General features: G+C 39.2%; 1 protein-coding gene across 1 annotated transcript in view; it reads left to right on the top strand.

The window, feature by feature from the left end:
• The window catches only part of ADSS2 (adenylosuccinate synthase 2), a 37,970-nt gene extending 20,210 nt beyond the window's left edge, over positions 1-17,760 (top strand). The window contains exons 5-13 of the mRNA XM_039883245.1: positions 4,034-4,100; positions 4,375-4,482; positions 4,888-4,969; positions 7,228-7,354; positions 8,633-8,787; positions 9,895-10,019; positions 11,169-11,266; positions 14,849-14,998; positions 16,630-17,760. Of these exons, the coding sequence (XP_039739179.1) occupies positions 4,034-4,100; positions 4,375-4,482; positions 4,888-4,969; positions 7,228-7,354; positions 8,633-8,787; positions 9,895-10,019; positions 11,169-11,266; positions 14,849-14,998; positions 16,630-16,682 (965 nt within the window). The 3' untranslated portion in view covers positions 16,683-17,760. The remainder of the gene's footprint in view (positions 1-4,033; positions 4,101-4,374; positions 4,483-4,887; positions 4,970-7,227; positions 7,355-8,632; positions 8,788-9,894; positions 10,020-11,168; positions 11,267-14,848; positions 14,999-16,629) is intronic.
• The last annotated feature ends 244 nt before the right edge of the window (positions 17,761-18,004 follow it).

The following is an 18,004-nucleotide window of genomic DNA, read 5'->3' as shown; positions in this document are numbered from 1 at the left end:
GATGAATAAGTCCTTGAGATATGCTGTACAACATTGAGGCTATAGGAAACAATACTATATTTTGACTTAAAAATCTGTTTAGAGGCTAGATCTCATGTTACATGGCTACAATTTAAAAACAAACAAACAAAAATGCACTGACAAAAAGAAAGACTTGAGGGAGGAGGTATGAGAAGCAAGTAAAGTAGGTATTATAGGTACCGAGGCTTGCACTGGATACCATACAGCACAAGATGAATAGTGTTAATAAAACTTAGCTGTAATAATAAAAAGTAAGTAATAAGATTGTATTAATAAAACTTAACTACTGGAGCTGAAAAGTTACCTTTAATTTTAAAAATTAGACCAAATCCCCAAGATACTGTTTCTTCAATATCTTAGCTGTGGAAAATGGAAAGATATTCAAAGCAACTTCAGACGAAGACTTCTTTGAAAAATGGTAATAGTGGAGATATTAAGGCTCCACGCCACAATGAAGCTTTATAACAGCGATCATCTGATTACACTAACAGCTTCCTGAGGTATAGAAAAACCTAAGAAAACAGCTCTGTGTCAAAGTGCTAAATTAATTTCTGAAAAATATGGTTCATTTGCTTTTTATCAGCCATTTATTGTGGTTTGCCACTTGCCTTTGTAACTTCTTGAAACATAGAAAACATTGAAATGCAAATGCTCTTTTATTCAAAATAAGTGGCACACTCCAAGATCTCAGTCTTGTCATAACTGATTTGCAAAGTCTGAGTTTGATGAAACATCTTTTGGGATCTATTCCGGTACCTGAAAAAGTAGATAAGAAAGGCTATCGACTGGGCACCAAAAAAGGAGTATGATAGCAAACTCATCCCTATAATTTGTGGTAGCTATTTATTGGTGAAGGTCTAGAATCCATGTCTTAGAAATGAGTATACATTTTAAACAAACTGCATAATATAGCAAGGTACACAAAAAGATATACATTTACCCCTTTAATCACCATCTACTTTATTGTACAGAGCCTTCCTAGTACCCTGAAAAGCTACTCTGTTGATCAAGTAGATAAAAGACCAGTACCCTGAAAACTGAGACATTGATGAAAGAAATCAAAGAAGACACAAATAAATGGAAAGATATTTTGTGCTCATAGATTGAAAGAATTAATATTGTTAAAATGTCTATAGTATCAGTGTCTATAGTATCAAAATTCTAATGGCATTTTTCATAGAAATAGAACAATCCAAAAATTTGTATGGAACTACAAAAGACCTCAAATAGCCAAAGAAATCTTGAAAAAGAACAAAGCTGGAGGCATCATTGTCCCTGATTTCAAACCATGTTACAGAGCTTCAGTAATCAAAACAGTATGGTATTGGTATAAAAACAGACACATAGATCAATGGATTGGAATAGAGAGGTTTGAAATCGACCCACACATATATAGTCAATTAATTTATGACTAAGTAGCCAAGAATATACAGTAGGGAAAGGACAGTCTGTTCAATAAATGGTGTTGGGAAAACTGGGCAGCCACATGCAAAAGATTGCAACTAGATCACTCCCTTACACCATACATAAAAAGTAACTCAGTGAGATCAAAGACTTGAATGTAAGACCTGAAACCATAAAACTCGTAGGAAAACACAGGCGGTAGGCTCCTTGACATCTGTCATAGAGCTAGAGTTAATCAGAGGGTAGTTGTAGGTCAAGTTTTCTGGAATTTTTCTAGCTTCACCATCTGTAACTACAATATTAGTCTTATAATACTTCTAAATAGTTCCTTTACAGATACCACCACCCTCGTTCCAGGAACCTTATATCAGTTATTCTGTTTAACACTTACACATTTCAACTTATTTTTTTGGAAATAGTAGCAACCGTTAATGAAATTGCCATGGATAAATATACTAAAAATGATTAAATTACACACTTAATTTTTTTGTTTTGCTTCGTAAGTTTTTTAATTAGGGTGTAGTTATGAAATTAGTGTCAGGTGTACAACATAGTGGTTGAACATCTAATATACCTTACGAAGTGATCACTACAATAATTCTAGTAACCTCCGGTCACCATACATTTATTACGATATTATTGACTATATTACCTATGCTGTACATTACGTCCCTGTGATTTATTTATTTTATAACCGGAAATTCATACCTCTTAATCTTCACCTTTTCACCCCGCCCTTCTGGCAACCATCGGTTTGTTGTCTGTATCTATGAGCCTGTTTCTGTTTGGTTTTGCTTGCTTGTTAGTTTTGACCTTCAGATTCCACATATAAATGAAATTATATGGTATTTGTCTTTCTCTGTCTGACTTATTTCATTTAGCATTATACCCTCTAGGTCCATTCATGTTGTTTTTTATGGCAAGAATTCCATTGTGTGTATGTGAATATACATATGTATATATCATATCTTCTTTATTCATTCATCTGTTGATAGATACCTAAGTTGCTTCTGTATCTTGGCTGTTGTAAATAATGCTGCAGTGAACATAGGGTGCAGAGATCTTTTTAAATTAGTGTTTTTGTATAAATGCCCAGAAATGGAATTACTTGGTTATATGGTAATTCTATTTTTAATTTTTTGAGGAACCTCTGTACTATTTTCCATAATGGCTGTACCAATTTATATTACCTCCAATAGTGCACAAGGGTTCCCTTTTCTCCACATCCTCGCCAACACTTGTTTGTTTGTTTGTTTGTTTGTTTGTTTTTGATTTATCGATGATAGCCATTCTGACAGATGTGATATCATCTTGGCTTTGATTTGCATTTTCCTGATGATCAGTGATGTTAAACATCTTTTCATGTCTGTTGGCCACTTGTGTGTCTTTTTTGGAGAAATGTTTATTCAGGTCTTCTGTCCATTTTTTAATCAGATTGTTTTTCTGATGTTGAGTTGTATCAATTCTTTATATATTTTGGACATGAATCCCTTATGCATATCACTTGCAATACCTTCTCCCATTTGGTAGATTGCCTTTTGTTTTGTTGGTGGTTTCCTTCACTGTGCAAAAGTTCCTTAGTTTGATAGAGTCCCATTTATTTATTTTTGCTTTTGTTGCCTAAATTACACATTTCAAAGGGTGACTTTTACAGTAGTAAATTATTTGCCATAAGCCTGTTTAGAAACAATCAAAACAAGAAGACTTGGTTAAAGGTTCAGAGACCAAAATTCTAGGCCTCCCTGTTCCATAAAGTAGCTATTTATTCAGTCAGTAAGTATTTGAGAACTCGTAGGCATAGGAAGTCAACTAGTAACTAAACTGACATGGTCCCAGTCCTCATAAAGTATTGGTAGCAGAGAGAGTGTGAGTGCGTGGGGCAGGCATAGGAAGGGGCATATTTAGGAAGGACAGGCACATGCCTGTAGCCAAGGACTTAACAAAATGTCCTTATGACCAGAGGTCAGACGGGGCAGGGCGTAGAATGAGACGAAAGGGCCGGCTGTGTGGGGAGGCAAGTGAAGGAGTTCTGTCCTGTTCTTTTCAGCAACAGAAAGCCATTGAGTTTTAAAGGCACAGGAGTGGTGGCGTCATAGTTGTGTCTTGGAAAGATGGCTTTGGCTGCATTACAAAATTATGAAGTACGAAATGTGCAAGAGTGGAAACCAGGCCCACTCGTTTGGAGGCTCCAGTTTTGGTGAGGGATGATGGAAGCTTGGGATTAGTGAGGGACAGGGAGATGTGAAGATAATCCCTAGATTTCTGGAGTCCAATTTTGAAGAAAAGAGGATATTTTAGTAAACCGAGCTTTATAGACTTGTTGGGCAGGGTTTTTCCAAATTACCCTCTTACTGACTCATTTTTAAAGTAGTATAGATTGCAAAAAAACAGGAATGAACAATCAGGCATATTTTCATATGTAACAGCTGACATTGTAACCTTCACTTCCATTATTATTGTCACTTTTTAAAATGTATCCATTTGATTTGTCATATTGAAATTAGACTGAAGGGATTTATAACTTCGATAATTTTAATTGCAGTATGTTTTGCTTTCTTATGTTATCTCTGTTTTCAACAGAAACTGTGATTGTTTTTTTTCCCCTCAGTATTTGATTTTCATCAAGCAGCTGATGGTATCCAGGAACAACAGAGACAAGAACAAGCAGGAAAAAAGTATGGCGTTTGTCTGTGCGTTTGTTTTTGGTGCAGTTGAAGCATATCTAGACCCTTATGTTTAAATTCTAGGCAAGGTTGAAGAAAAATAAGTATTAAAATATCCAGTTTGGATTTCAGAGAAAATCAATAGGATCGTGTAAAATAAGTAAACTTAAAGGAAATAATAGCATAAATAGAAAATAGTCATAGTAACGTCCTTCTATGTGCTCTCTGACCGCAAGCACTGCATCTTTCTTGTCTAACTCAAAGCTTGTTTTGATTTATTTTTAAGTTTGGGTACCACAAAAAAGGGCATTGGCCCAGTTTATTCTTCCAAAGCTGCCCGGAGTGGACTCAGGATGTGCGATCTTGTTTCTGACTTCAATGGCTTCTCTGAGAGGTAACTCAGTTGTGTTTCAGAACGGGAGGAGCAAATGGATTTATTGAATTTTTAAAACCCAGGGCACATTAACTTCATGAAAAGTAACATGATGGTATTATCATAGCATCACTCCAAGAATTATATGAAAGCCAAAATTATATGAAAGGATTGGAGTTTGGAATGGTTTGCTGAGAAGCAGATGTTTCCGGTGGGGATGGGGGAGTGGTGGGGGGGTGGGATATTTCATGTGTCATTTATCCACATGACTAATCTCCTTTATTAAATTTTATTTCTCAGAATGTAACCTAAGTTTGGGGATTAATTTGTTATTAAGATCACTTATCTATAGAAATTATTTGAATCAAATGATATTCAGAATATTTTTAAACAGAGCTAACGTCTTGATTTTTCTGTATTTTTCAGGTTCAAAGTTCTGGCTAACCAGTACAAATCCATATACCCTACTTTGGAAATAGACATCGAAGGTGAATTACAAAAACTCAAGGTAATGCTTTTTACCTTTTTAATGTCCTTTTAAAAACTACTTTGCCAAATTGGCATCTAGATCTTTCATTCATGCAGGCTTAGTATTAGGAACTGAAAATATAAAAATGAAGAACATATGGTCTTTCATTTCCTTTATGGAAATTACATTGTGTCTGAGAAGTTATACATTAAATAGTTTATAGTATATTAAGTGCCTCACAGATATGTGTAAAGTACTATAGATAAGAACTGGTAAACGAATTTCTTGCCCTTTTTAAATCCTAAAAAATATATGGACCTAAAAGGATATGGAATGTTAAGTAACTTCCCATGACGTGGCTTAAACAAAATATTGAGTGGAGAGCAAGGAACAGGTAGTAAAGTCCCCGAAAATAAAGTTAGACAAGTAGGGACCAAATCACGGGTCTTATGTTGGTCTTATTTGCAATGATATAGGGAGTTTGGCTTTTATCTTGGAGATAATGAAAACCTTTTGAATAATTTTGAATGGAAAAAAGATTAGATTTGTATTATGTAAAAATCACTCATAGCAATGTGGAAGGTAATCAACAAAGCGACAGGTGAGAGGGGATGACTGAAAGCTAACCAGCGCGTTTGGGAGCGATAGCCGATAGGGTCAGTCTCTTTGGCACCGTCCCCTGAAGCGGCAGACGAGGCCACTGGCCCACGGTTAGGCCCACAGTTAGCAGCTGTCAGGTGTCGGCGGTGCCTGAGCTGGTCAGTAGTCGGGTCTCCAGTCCTCTCCACCCTCCTGTTCCTCCACAGGCTTTGGTGAATTTCAGAACCGCTTCCTGTATATGTGGTTATCACTCCTCTTCTATAAATAAGTATGAATGTCAATTTCAGAACTGAATAGATATTTACAAACCTCATATGCCATTCTGGAACGGTGGCAGACCTTAGGTCTATCCACCTACAAAATTCCTAAAAAAGAAAAAAAAAAAAATGACCTCCAGAGAACATTCTAAATTGGATTTCAGTGTATTGATTGTTGCTTAGAATAGACTGCCATTTTCTTTTCATTCTGTCATGCAGCCAATATTTTTCATTTATTACTGGCAACTTGGAAATATTTATGTACTGAAGTATGGATATGGGCTTCCAATTCTATTTTATGCATATTCTACGCAAATGCAAAGCAGATGAATAATAATGAACAGAATCGGGCAAGAAGAGTCTTAATAGGCGATAGATGTTGAACCGGGACTTGAAGGGACAAGGGACGTGGTGAATGGTTTGGTCATTTCAGGCATAAAAAAAGGGACTAAAACAGGAATAAGCATGATTTCGGAGACTAGAGCCAGGAGGGGACCGTACCTTCCACAGGGGATGTTAACACACTCAGGCGAATGCGTGAGCGGAACTCGGAATTTCCGTGACAGTCTGGCTGAATATTTAAACAGTCACGACTAGGTTTTATTGCAATTATCCTCTAGGCCTTGGGAGAAGGCTTACTTATATTACATTTTTAATTGAATTCTAAAATTAAGTAGTATTCACATTTTAAATATGTTTTGAGAAAGTTTTATAATGCTATGTAAAATAGTATTTGGTAATACTGCTGAGATATTTTACTGTGACAATACAATGGCAAAAGAATATTATAATCAGCCGTCGATATTTGCATGCTTAGCAGTGGCCCCTGTGGTCCTTACCACATTTCGAGAATTACATTTTGAGATGCAAATTTTTTAAAACTCATGGTTACATGGATTAGAAATTGCAGCTTTTTAAATACTTCACAAAATATACAAGCATAATGTAATATACTCAGTTATTTTTATTTTCTTGAAAGTTGGTTTATGAAGTATGAGTACTTGGCTATTTGCAAGGCTGTCGCCATTATTTGCAGCGAGGTTAATACCTTTGATTTTCATCATATCTCTATCTGAGCTAGTGTCTCTCTTCTGGTTCTGGAGAATCAGGATGAAAGACCAAAGGTAATCCATATATCGCACTAGGCGGAGCACCATCATCTGCCCCTTTCTGCTTTGCTTTCGTCAGTTTTCACTGTGATAAAGTCGAGTAATTTTTACTCATACTGGTTATATTGTAAATGTATTAGTGTACATTGTAATTGGCTTTTGTCTTCGTCTGAGTCGGGTAATTTTTACTCATACTGGTTATATTGTAAATGTATTAGTGTACATTGTAATTGGCTTTTGTCTTAGTCTGAGTCGGGTAATTTTTACTCATACTGGTTATATTGTAAATGTATTAATGTACATTGTAATTGGCTTTTGTCTTCGTCTGTAGGGTTATATGGAAAGGATTAAACCAATGGTGAGGGATGGAGTTTATTTCCTCTACGAGGCCCTACACGGACCACCCAAGAAAATCTTGGTAGAAGGTGCAAATGCAGCACTGCTAGATATTGATTTTGGTAAGTGAGGTATGACTTACGGGGAGCTCAACTGAGCCCTAAAGTACTTAAGATATAAATAATTAATATTAGCATTAGGGGTTTTAAAAGAAGGCTTTTAGCTTGTATATGTATTTAGGAATGATTGAAGTTTGTTATCTTATACTAGTCCTTTTTTTTTTTTTTTTTTTAAGGAATATTGTGGAAAGCATAATATACATGTTGTTTCATAGTTCGTTAGAAAAATGAAATCACTGTTCGAGTCAGTGGGTTTAGGATTCTCTAAACTGATTTTTATTGGTTCATGGTTCAGTTCCAGACCTCATTTCTGTAAAACGATTAGGTGAATCCTATGGAAGGATCCTTATCTTTAATTCAGCTTTTAAAAAAGAAAACATCAGGAAATAACATTGTTATTAAACACGGATATTCTAAAATCTGTGGCAGTCTGTTTCATTAACTCCTTGGGCATGAAATTCTGAGTAGGTTTAGAGCATTTCCTCCATCTTCAAAAATTAATGCTTAACATCTTCAAACTTCTGCCCCATTAGTTTATTGGCTTTTCCATCCAAACGGGGTCTCTATTGTTCCTATCTCTAATGAGTCCTATTATTCTCAGCTCTTATCGACTTTTCATACTTGGCTTATGACTCCAAGTAAACCAATTAAAATATATTTCTATCTGCTAGATATGTATTTTTTTGATACGATGATTTCTGGAAAGAAAGCAGAGTGTCTAATTAGCATATCGAATAGTTTAAGGCGACCTCGTGTGTGGGGATGGGGCGGACACCACTCTTAGCCTACTCTGGTCATTTCTGGGGTTATTCCCCAAACAGACATCAAAAGGCAGGAAAAATGCTACAATACCACAAAATTCTTAGTGTAGGTTGCTGCTGTACCTTATTTATATCAAGGGAGTGAAATAAATTTGTTTTAAACTAACATGAGATGTTAAAGTACACAGATTATAAATCTCCATGGTGGAAGAACACTGGGGTTTTCGCATTAACCGTTTAGCATTCCAGTAGGTGCGTTCCTGCCATCCGGAGCTAAGTAGCTGCATGCACTCAAGGATCTGCTCTAGCGTTAAGCACTGTAGTCATAGCTCTAACCACGTCAGTACAGACAAAAAGAACTCAAGAAAAAAAACATCGAAGCTTTGAGACAGTGGTTGTAGTTCTATTAAAGTCTGTCAAATACCTAGAATATTCTCAAATGTGCAATTTTCATAGTAATTCTGTTTCTAAATAATATATATTCATGCGTGTGTATTTTAACATTTGTTTCTACTTTTAGGAACTTATCCTTTTGTAACCTCTTCAAACTGCACAGTTGGAGGAGTTTGTACCGGGCTGGGTATGCCCCCTCAAAATGTTGGAGAAGTGTATGGTGTTGTGAAAGCTTATACAACTAGAGTTGGCATTGGTGCCTTTCCTACGGAACAAGACAACGTAAGCCTTATTTCTCAGTAAATATAATTCAGAAGTTTTAAAATAAAAATTCTTTCCTGCATCTCACTTAATTTGCAAAATCGATCTGAGCAACATTTAAAAATGTATGCACACCTTATTGTCAGTGGCAGCAGACTGGCAGCAAGGGAGGAGGGATTAGAGGGTACTTAGAGGTCATTGTAATTTCAAGGCTAAAGGAAGGTGGGTTTAGGAAGGGGATTATGAAAATAGAAGAAAAAGAAGTTAAAAATGACAGCTACCTTTCACCAAGAGCTTAGGAGGAGCCAGGGGTGATGGAAATCATCTCCAGACATTGTCTAACCGCAGCCGGCACTGGTGTGGTGCCAGCCTGGAGCCTGGCACTGTCTAAATGCTGTAATCTTACAAGCTCGTGGATCTTCCCAACCGCTCAGGGAGCTGGGTAGCGTCACGGTTCCCATTCTGCATGTGAGGAAACCGAGGCACAGAGAGCCGAAGTAACTTGCCCAAGGCCACACAAACAGGGCTGGGATTCAGACCTCACAGAACAATGTTAACGTGATTGTAGTGACGTCAGAATATAAGCGGTAAGGAAGCGACGGGTTTAATCCGTAATTAAATTAGGGGATCGGTAGATCATAGATGGGAGACTAGGGTGTAGGAAGTGGCCGTAGCTTAAAAGGGCATTGTGATATCAGCAAGTACTTATTAGATGCACGTTTGCCTTATGGTTTTCGGGAACATCCTCAAACTACAGTTGTTCTTGGAAAATTGCCTCAAGTTGTCCACTTTAATAAATATTTACTAACAACTTCTTTTTTAATATGCAGCATTTATATTTTTATGTGTTAATCTAAATTTTAGGACGTGATCTAGATAACATAAAAATATTGCTTTTAAACAAAATGGTAAAAAAAAAAAAAATGAAGCCAAAAGTGGATCCATTCCAAGTAATGCTTCCCTCACATAAAATCTGTCATCTCTGTGGAATTCTGTATTCAACTTAGTTATTTTCTGAAACATATTGCTGTCAGAGAGACTTCGACTTGTTATATGATCTTAAGTATAATTCTGCTAGATTTACATCATTGGTATTCTAATCCTAAATTTCTATTTTCTGTTTCTTAGGAAATTGGAGAATTATTACAAACAAGGGGTGGAGAGTTTGGTGTAACTACTGGAAGGAAAAGAAGGTGTGGCTGGTTGGACCTCGTTTTGCTCAAATATGCGCATATGATTAATGGATTTACTGCGTGAGTATTCTTAGAAACATTTATTTCAGGAAATATAGGAAAATTCATGACTACAGGATACATTTTGTAGAATGCCAACTCGAAGTAGTACCCTAAGAGAAAAATGTCTCCCTTTAGCCTCTGAATGAAATTTTAGTTCAAGGTAGAAGTGGATGAAGGTATAGGAGAGAAGGGGACACAGAGGGAGGGACCCCAGGTTATCTCTCAAGACCTCTAAGGTTGGAAGAAAAGAATCATGGTACTCTTAAATGTATGTATAAATGTGGAGGGAAGTAAGATGGGTATGTAGGTAAGTAGATGATCGATCGATCGATCAATAGGTAGGTAGATAAGTAAGTGCAGAGTATATGGATGAAGGGAGGCCAAATGACAGTGATTTGGTACATAGGCTTAGTTGGTGTCTGACTACTAGATTCAATTCCCAGATCCATGCGTTACGCTATGTGACTTTGGGCAAGTTAATCTTTCTGTGCCTTTTAAAAAATCATCTTTAAAATCTAGGGAGTAGTGTTACCTACTCTATAGGTCTAAATATATAAATAAATATGTTCATGTCTATATTAATTGGGCTTTACTTCTAGTGAATAACAGAATAAAGGCTAAAAAATGATTTCTGGATGAAAATCCTAAACCTAGTGTTTTATCTAATTTCCCCAGATTTTTCCCTTAAAGCTCTGTTTTCCACTCAGTTTCTTGGGAGATTTTGATGTATCGTGAAAAGGTCTTTGATGTGTGTTCCCCACCGTCCTTTGACAATTTCTGACCAAAGGATGGAGGTGACGATAACCAGCGTGAAGAAATGAGGGTTGACGGCGTATGCGTAAACACGCATACGTATCCTGTGGTCATCCGTGGGGAGCAGTGAGTTCTGCTGTGTCCCACAGCCACGGGGCATCTTCACTCCAGGCAGCCCTCCCTCAGATGGGTGCCGATCATCAGAAAGCTAAGCAAGAGAGTGTGGGTCAATCAGTGAAAACCTATTACAGTTACTAGAAAAATAACTCACTAGTGGGTTAGTTAAGTCATTTTTTTTATTACGAGGAAAATACATCAGTATATTATTCTCTTTTGTTTTATGCGTGGCGTGTTTTTAAAACATCATCCTTTAAGAGTTTGCTGTTTTAACTTTGCCTTTTCTTCCAAAATTAGCTTGGCGCTTACCAAATTGGATATTTTGGACATGTTTACAGAAATCAAAGTTGGAGTTGCTTACAAGTTGGATGGTGAAATCATACCTCATTTCCCAGGTAGTTTTTTAAGGTTACGTATACGGAATATTACGAAGTGAACGTATTGGAGCAATTTCATGACGCCCTTCTGTATAATTCACGGCACAGAGCCACAGGCCTGTATGCCCCCTGCAGGTATTTTCATCTCGTATTGGCACTAGTTTCATAGCTGCTATGTGTTCGGGTGCTGGATGGCAGAAGCGAAACTCAAAAATAGGAAGGAAGTCACACGATGCCTCCGAGCCCAGCTACGCCGCTCCTGAATCAGTTTCGTTGTTGTGAAAATAAGTTGTGTGCCGGCCTCCCTCCCTCCCTCCCCTGAGAAATGAGGGGAGGAGAGAAGAGCCCCTGCTTGTCAGGACAGGCCGGCCCTTAATACGCTGCCACACGAACGATTTTCGGTGACTTCTAGTCTGTGTCTAAAGGGATGTAAGGAGGCTTCCTACGGAAGGCCGTGTTTCTTCAGGCGTATCTTTAGTTATATGATTTCTTCAGTTACTCGGAAAGTTCCATAAATGTTTCCAGCCTCCAGAAATAGGAACTGTTCATCGTTTAGCCACCCTGTGAGACTGGGAATATGCCAGATGAAGGAATATTGACTAGCCTAACGAAGCTTGGTGGGCTGGTCGTTTTCGTGACTTGCCAGTGATGACCAGTCCTTGCGAAGTGTGGACAGCCGCGAGCGCTTAGAAACGTGTGGTCATCATGTCCTTCCGACATCGTGGCCTGCTCCAGTTTGGTTTGTCCTGACTCTGCTTTTCCTTGGTTGTTGAATCACTGTTTCTACATCTAATGACTTTTGGTTGAATACTGGGCGTTGTGGATAATCTGTTGTAGAGACTCAGATTCTGTCATCGTCTTCTGAAGAGTATTGTTTCTTGTTTTAGGGGAAAATTGAATTCCTGGCTAATCATCTTGAACTTAGATAGCCTGGTTTTATGTTTCGCTAGCAGAGTTATGTTTAGCAGCCACACCGCTGTGTAGCGTGGTGTTTCCCAAACCTCTCTAACCCGGTGCGAGTCAGCCTCCAGTTTCTGTCAACTCAGTGGATCTTGGCAGAAGTCGGTTTTAGGCTGCGTCGTGGGGGTCTGCAGTAGGTTTTACTCTAGAGTGTGGTTTTTACTTTTCAGGAGCGACCTTTCTGGTGTCTCTGCTGGAGGCCTGGGGAGTTAACAAGCTGTGCAGAGGCCTCTCCATTCTGGCGTGTCCCTTGCCTTCCAGCGTGTCCCTTCACTTCCAGCTGTGTGACGGCTGCTATTTGGTGATCCTCTGATGGTCTCGTTCTTTGCATGTGCGGTTGAACTTCTGCCACGGGACTTTCACGTGGACTTCTGGGGTCAGGGTCCCCTCTCTGTATTATGGCTCCTTCCTCTCTGACACTTGATTCCGGCTGCCTCAGCGTCCTTAAAATCTGGTATGTGCCATTTCAGGTCGGCGGGACCACTGTTCTCTGCTGACCGCCCTGTCCTGACTTCAGTGCTCAGGACGTCGTCCTTAGGCTGAGAGCTGAGTAGTTTTAGAACATGCTTGTGTGTTTTGTGCTGTCCACGGCCTAGACAGAGTCGTCACGTATTTCGTCCAGTTTTCCAGCTGCGTATGCTGGGCGTCAGGAACCGCGTTCTCTGTCGTGGCTGGAACCAGGAGCCCCACGGAGTCTCTCGATTCTTCCATTATCTGCCACGAGCAGTTCCGACACACCCACTTGATGTGCTTCATCACTTCCTCTGAGCTTCCAAGGACATGCCTAGCAGTACATTTTCACCATGCTTGGCTCGTGGCTCACAGGGGGCCCTCCCACAGCAACATACTCTCTTATCAGACTTATGTCCCACCACCACCTGCTGCACCCCGCGATGCAGCGCCCTCGGCACCCAGTCCCACACACGCTCCTTGGCTCCGATGGTACATACCGGCTCGGCCCTGCAGGCCCTTTGGAGGAGAGTCCCTTCCTCCCTGAGCAGGCCCTTGGCCATTAGGTTGTGACTTGACCCTGGGTTGTTTGCTGCTCGGGAAGAGAGGTCAAGGTGAGTCCTGGGAGGGGCAGAAAGGCAGAGGCCTCTGCGTCGTCCTCAAGCAGGGGGAAGCCTCACTCTTCCATAGGAAGCAGGAGGCCATTCTGCAGGCCACCCGTGAATCTAGGGATTCAGGATTTTTGAGTGCATCAACCCAGCCATCCCACCCAAAGAGTCAGACTTCCCGCCTATTCCTCAAGCAGGGCTCGGGCCTTGGCATAGCAGACGTGAGCATTCAGCATTCTCTGGAACTCTGGTGCCTGTACGTTGAGTCCCGAGCCTGATCCGCAGCTTTTTCTGCTGTAGAAGATGAGATTCTCCTAGATGCTGCTGCCCGAAAGCTTTTGACTTTCATACTTGCCTTAAACTGATGAAAGATTCTGCGTCTCTGACCCATGTCCCATTGTCTGTCTCCGGTTCGTGAATGGCATTCATCTAGAGCCATCGAATCCGTTTTTCCTTGTGCTTATTTCTGAATTTCCCAGATATTGCCAGTGCTGTGCTTTCCATCGGAACAGCACCCGCGTCACCTCCTGGTACAGTCTTAACAGCTGCACTGCTGCAGCATGCCGCCGATGGCCCTCACTGCCAGCCAGCTGGCCGCGCTCGAGCTCCAGGACCCCACGTTAGCACCTTCTTCCTCACTCCGCTCCTGGCATCAGCCACCTTAACGTGGTTGCGTTCCTTGGGAAACAGACCCGGATATAGAGTTTCGTGTGCAGGTGGTTTGTTCGGAGGTGCTCTGAGCAACATCCGGGAGGGAGGGCCGGGGAGAGAAGCAGGACCAGGCAGAGGGAGAAGTTGAACTGCAAAGCAGTTAAGCAAAAAGCCCTCGGCGGATCCCGTGGGGAGCTCTGGGCTAGAACGGCCCTTCAGAGTTGTCCCGAATTAAGTAATTGTCCAGGTCCTTCACACCCTCACACTAACAAGACATCGGACATGGGCCGCTGCAGGGAGGAGGCTCCCTTCAGTGGAGGGCAGTCCTTGGGGAGATCTGAGCTGGGAGTTGGCAGGCAGTGGGCAGCGCTCCCACAGCCGGGGCGTGCGTGTCTCGGTCCTGAAGAGGGGCGTCTGGGGACATTGTGCATCCACTGTGCAGAGGGGATGCTTAGGTGAGACGATGAAAGCAAGTCCCCCTTAAACTTTTGTGCGCAGTCATGGAAACAACAGGTTTCCAAGACGAGAGCAAGTGTGCAGCCTCGTTTCAGCGAAACAGCTGGCGCTTACACACTCACAATCCCCAGTCCATGACGCAGGGATCTGAAAAGCTCTAAAAATGGGAAGTTCTAATTTTGGCACCAAAACTCACTTGACAGCAAAACCTGACTCGAACTGATGTGAGAACCCATAATCTACCTGCTTAGAGTGAATGATCCTGGGTTGCTGTAGAAATAGGTTCGATTATGAAATCCTACCCCAGGTGGTATATGCACTATTTTACCTTTCTAAACTCTGAAAACTTCTAAATTCCAAAGCGCATCTGGCTCCAAGGACTTTGATTAGAGATTGTGAATCTACGCTGTGTCAGGAAGGTGTTTGACAGTGGGTAGTGTGCATCAGGAATAAATGTATTTACCCTGACTTGCAGCAAACCAAGAAGTCCTAAATAAAGTCGAAGTTCAATATAAGACTCTCCCAGGATGGAACACAGACATATCAAATGCAAGGACATTTAAAGAATTACCTGTTAACGCACAAAATTATGTTCGATTTATCGAAGATGAGCTTCAAATTCCAGGTAAATATAAACACTTTATGAACAACTATCTTTACTTTTCTTACTTTTAACTTAACTATCTGCCTTTGAAATAGGAGAGATCATTATTCTTACAATGCTCATGATTTACATAGATGCTCAGTTCGATATAAAAGACTTTTATCGCTTAAATATAATCAATCATCTTTCTTTAAAAGTTCTTATCCCTGAAGACAGTAGATTAGCTCTCATCCTTTTCGACCCTTTCTCAATTCTGTTAGTCTGTTTTTTACCCTATGACATTCATTCTTGTTTCTTTCTCCCTCTTAATAACAAATCCTTTTGTGTTTTTCCACCATTAAAAATGGTTTGTGGTTTTTTGGGTTTTTTTTTTCATTTGAGTTTAAATCACCCTTGAGAGTTGGAGGAAGTTCACGAATAGATATTAGGAAATAACGGGTACAGAAAATAGGAAATCTAGTTTGAAAAAAATAAGAAAAAAGAATAATACTTCTTTATTAAAAAACAAATGTAGGCTGGTCAGGGGATTAGGCATAACCAAGTTGTGGCTGTGACCAGTTATGTGAAGTCTTTCTTTTAACAAATTGCTTTTTTCTTTTTATTGACACTGATGGAGATTTGAGACACAAAAAATGAAGTGGGTGGGAGGTATCATCCATATAAAATCTATTATGTACTTACTCTGATTTCGTATTGTGATTCATTTGTATTTGTGGTCCATCTCAAACATGAATCTTGTTTTCCATATTCATCTTTCTTTAAAAGTTCTTATCCCTGAAGAAGCTGCCCCTTCTAGCTTGATGTCAAATTCAGTAAGCATGTTTGCTCACTCCTCTTAGTCAGCAGTTTTTGAAATATAAACAACAGTGAATTTAACAATGACGTCTGTAAAATACCATAAAGACTTACCCATGAGGTTCAGGTGCTTGGAGATGCAGTAGACTGACTGCACTAGGCAGTTTCTAAGGCCGTGCAAGGTACAGCAGTCAGTATTCTCTTCCAGATCGTTCTGCCTTTTCGAGATAGAGAAGTTATCATGCACTTCAGTATCCTCTTAGCATCCTTCATTTGTCAAAGGTACTTTACCTTTTCTAGTTATTAGGAACTTGACCAAAGGTCCTTTAGGTCTCTGCTGGTTTGGGCCAATATTTTTCTATCGTGATTATTAGGAATTGAGGAAATGAAAATATCATGCACTTAAAACAGGAAACCGTAAGGCAGACCAGCCTCTGCTGAATTGCAAGTGCACAGTCTGATGGTTTAGAAATTGGCACAACTAACAGGATAGAACAAAAAGGTAACAAAAGGCATGTAGGGCAAAGTTCAATGTGACAGTAAGGAAGGGGAGGGGTCTGTTAACCCCAAAGTGTGAACTTTTTTTTTTTTTTGATAAACCTGTGTCTGCTTCTCTAAATAATGATATTTTGATCTATATCCCAATTTAATTTTTCCAGATCATCTATAATTGATTGAGAGAAGTGAATTAAAATGTCCTACTATTTGTTTTCTTATCTGTTTTTTCCCTGCATCTCCTGTAACTTCAGCTCTACGAATATTGTGCTTTGTTATTTGGTACATAGGCTTTCAACCAAAGTGTTTGAACATTTTAAATGAATTAGTACTATTCTTATACTTCTTTCTTCCCCTTTCAGTTAGGTGGATCGGTGTAGGCAAATCCAGAGAGTCCATGATTCAGCTCTTCTAAGGGTTCCCAGTGATGCAAGAAACACTCCTTGAAAAGGGGGGGAAGGACTTTCTTAAATATTTCATTTATGATCTACGGATTTCAAGAATCAAGACATTGACCTGCGTTGTAAGCCCTACCGTTGTTCCCAGTCTCATAGGATGGCTGGCTGGTGTGGAGATGACTTTCGGCCTATTCCAGTGTCAGCTTCGTTAGCTGCCATAATTGCCGAAATCGTTTGTTGCTCCTGCTGCTCATGGTGCCACGTTTTTTTTTTTTAACGTTTAGCGATGATATAACCTATGTTGTTTGAAATCTAAGATAGAATTACTTTCTGTGTAGTTTTTCTTCATCGTCATGTGTGTTCATAGGTTTTGCTTCTATTAAATGGTAAGAACAATTAATGCAGTTTTGCACAAATATTTTTACATTCTGATCATTCAGTTCTGTCATTGTAATCTTTGCTGTTAGAAAAAATGATGATAAGAGAGTTCTGTAAACTTTTGTAATGCTATAAATTGTTTAAATTGTGTACTGTTTATTTTCTGCTGAGACCATTGCAAATTTGAGCTTTGGCTGGGGGAGGGTGATGTAGTCATGGGTCCTTTAATTTGTACAGAATACAAAACTTATTTCTTTCTGTAAATTATTTAAAACATTGAACATTTAATTAAATGTTCGAAGAGAAAAGGTGTTTCCTAAAACAACAATCTTAATGTTAAAGATATAGTCATTAAAAGATCTATTGTGATATTTGGTGGATATTTTTCTTTCAGATATTAACTGAACCGTGTAGCTTTCCTATTTTATCATGCCATTATTTCTAAATCTAGAGAATTGATTTTTCAACATCGTGCCTGCCAATATGCCTACAAAATTTTCTGTAAGTCTCCAAATGAACCCAAATTGTTGGTCATGCTTTTATTTCTCCTTTCTTGGGAAAAAAAAAAAAAAGGTATTGTTTTAACAATTAGGCTTAATATATTGTGTTTTTGATTATCCTTCAGCAAACTATTTTAATTGTTTAAATTAGGTGCCACTTAAATTTATTTTATTATACCATCAATAGCTGATTAAAAAGAACAAACTATTTCTAGTATGCTTTGTGTATTGTGTTTTTGTTCAGATAAGAGAATAAGAGAAGTTATAGTAATACTAGTATATGTAAGAAAGAGCTTTATTCCCGCAGTCTGTGGGGACAAAGTATAGAGGTCAAAAAACGGAATCTTTGAAAGGATCCAAATATCTTTTTATCTTCATTAGATATATTTTATGAATTCTTAGTTCAAGAAAAATTTTAAAATAGAAGCAGCTTGGTTGGATTTAATAAAAAGAATACTGCA

The sequence above is a fragment of the Pteropus medius genome, unplaced genomic scaffold, assembly GCF_902729225.1.
Source record: "Pteropus medius unplaced genomic scaffold, Ma_sr-lr_union100, whole genome shotgun sequence".
NCBI classification, from domain to species: domain Eukaryota; kingdom Metazoa; phylum Chordata; class Mammalia; order Chiroptera; family Pteropodidae; genus Pteropus; species Pteropus medius.
Note: the sequence above shows the minus strand (reverse complement) of the source record. Positions and strands in the feature narration are given on the sequence as shown.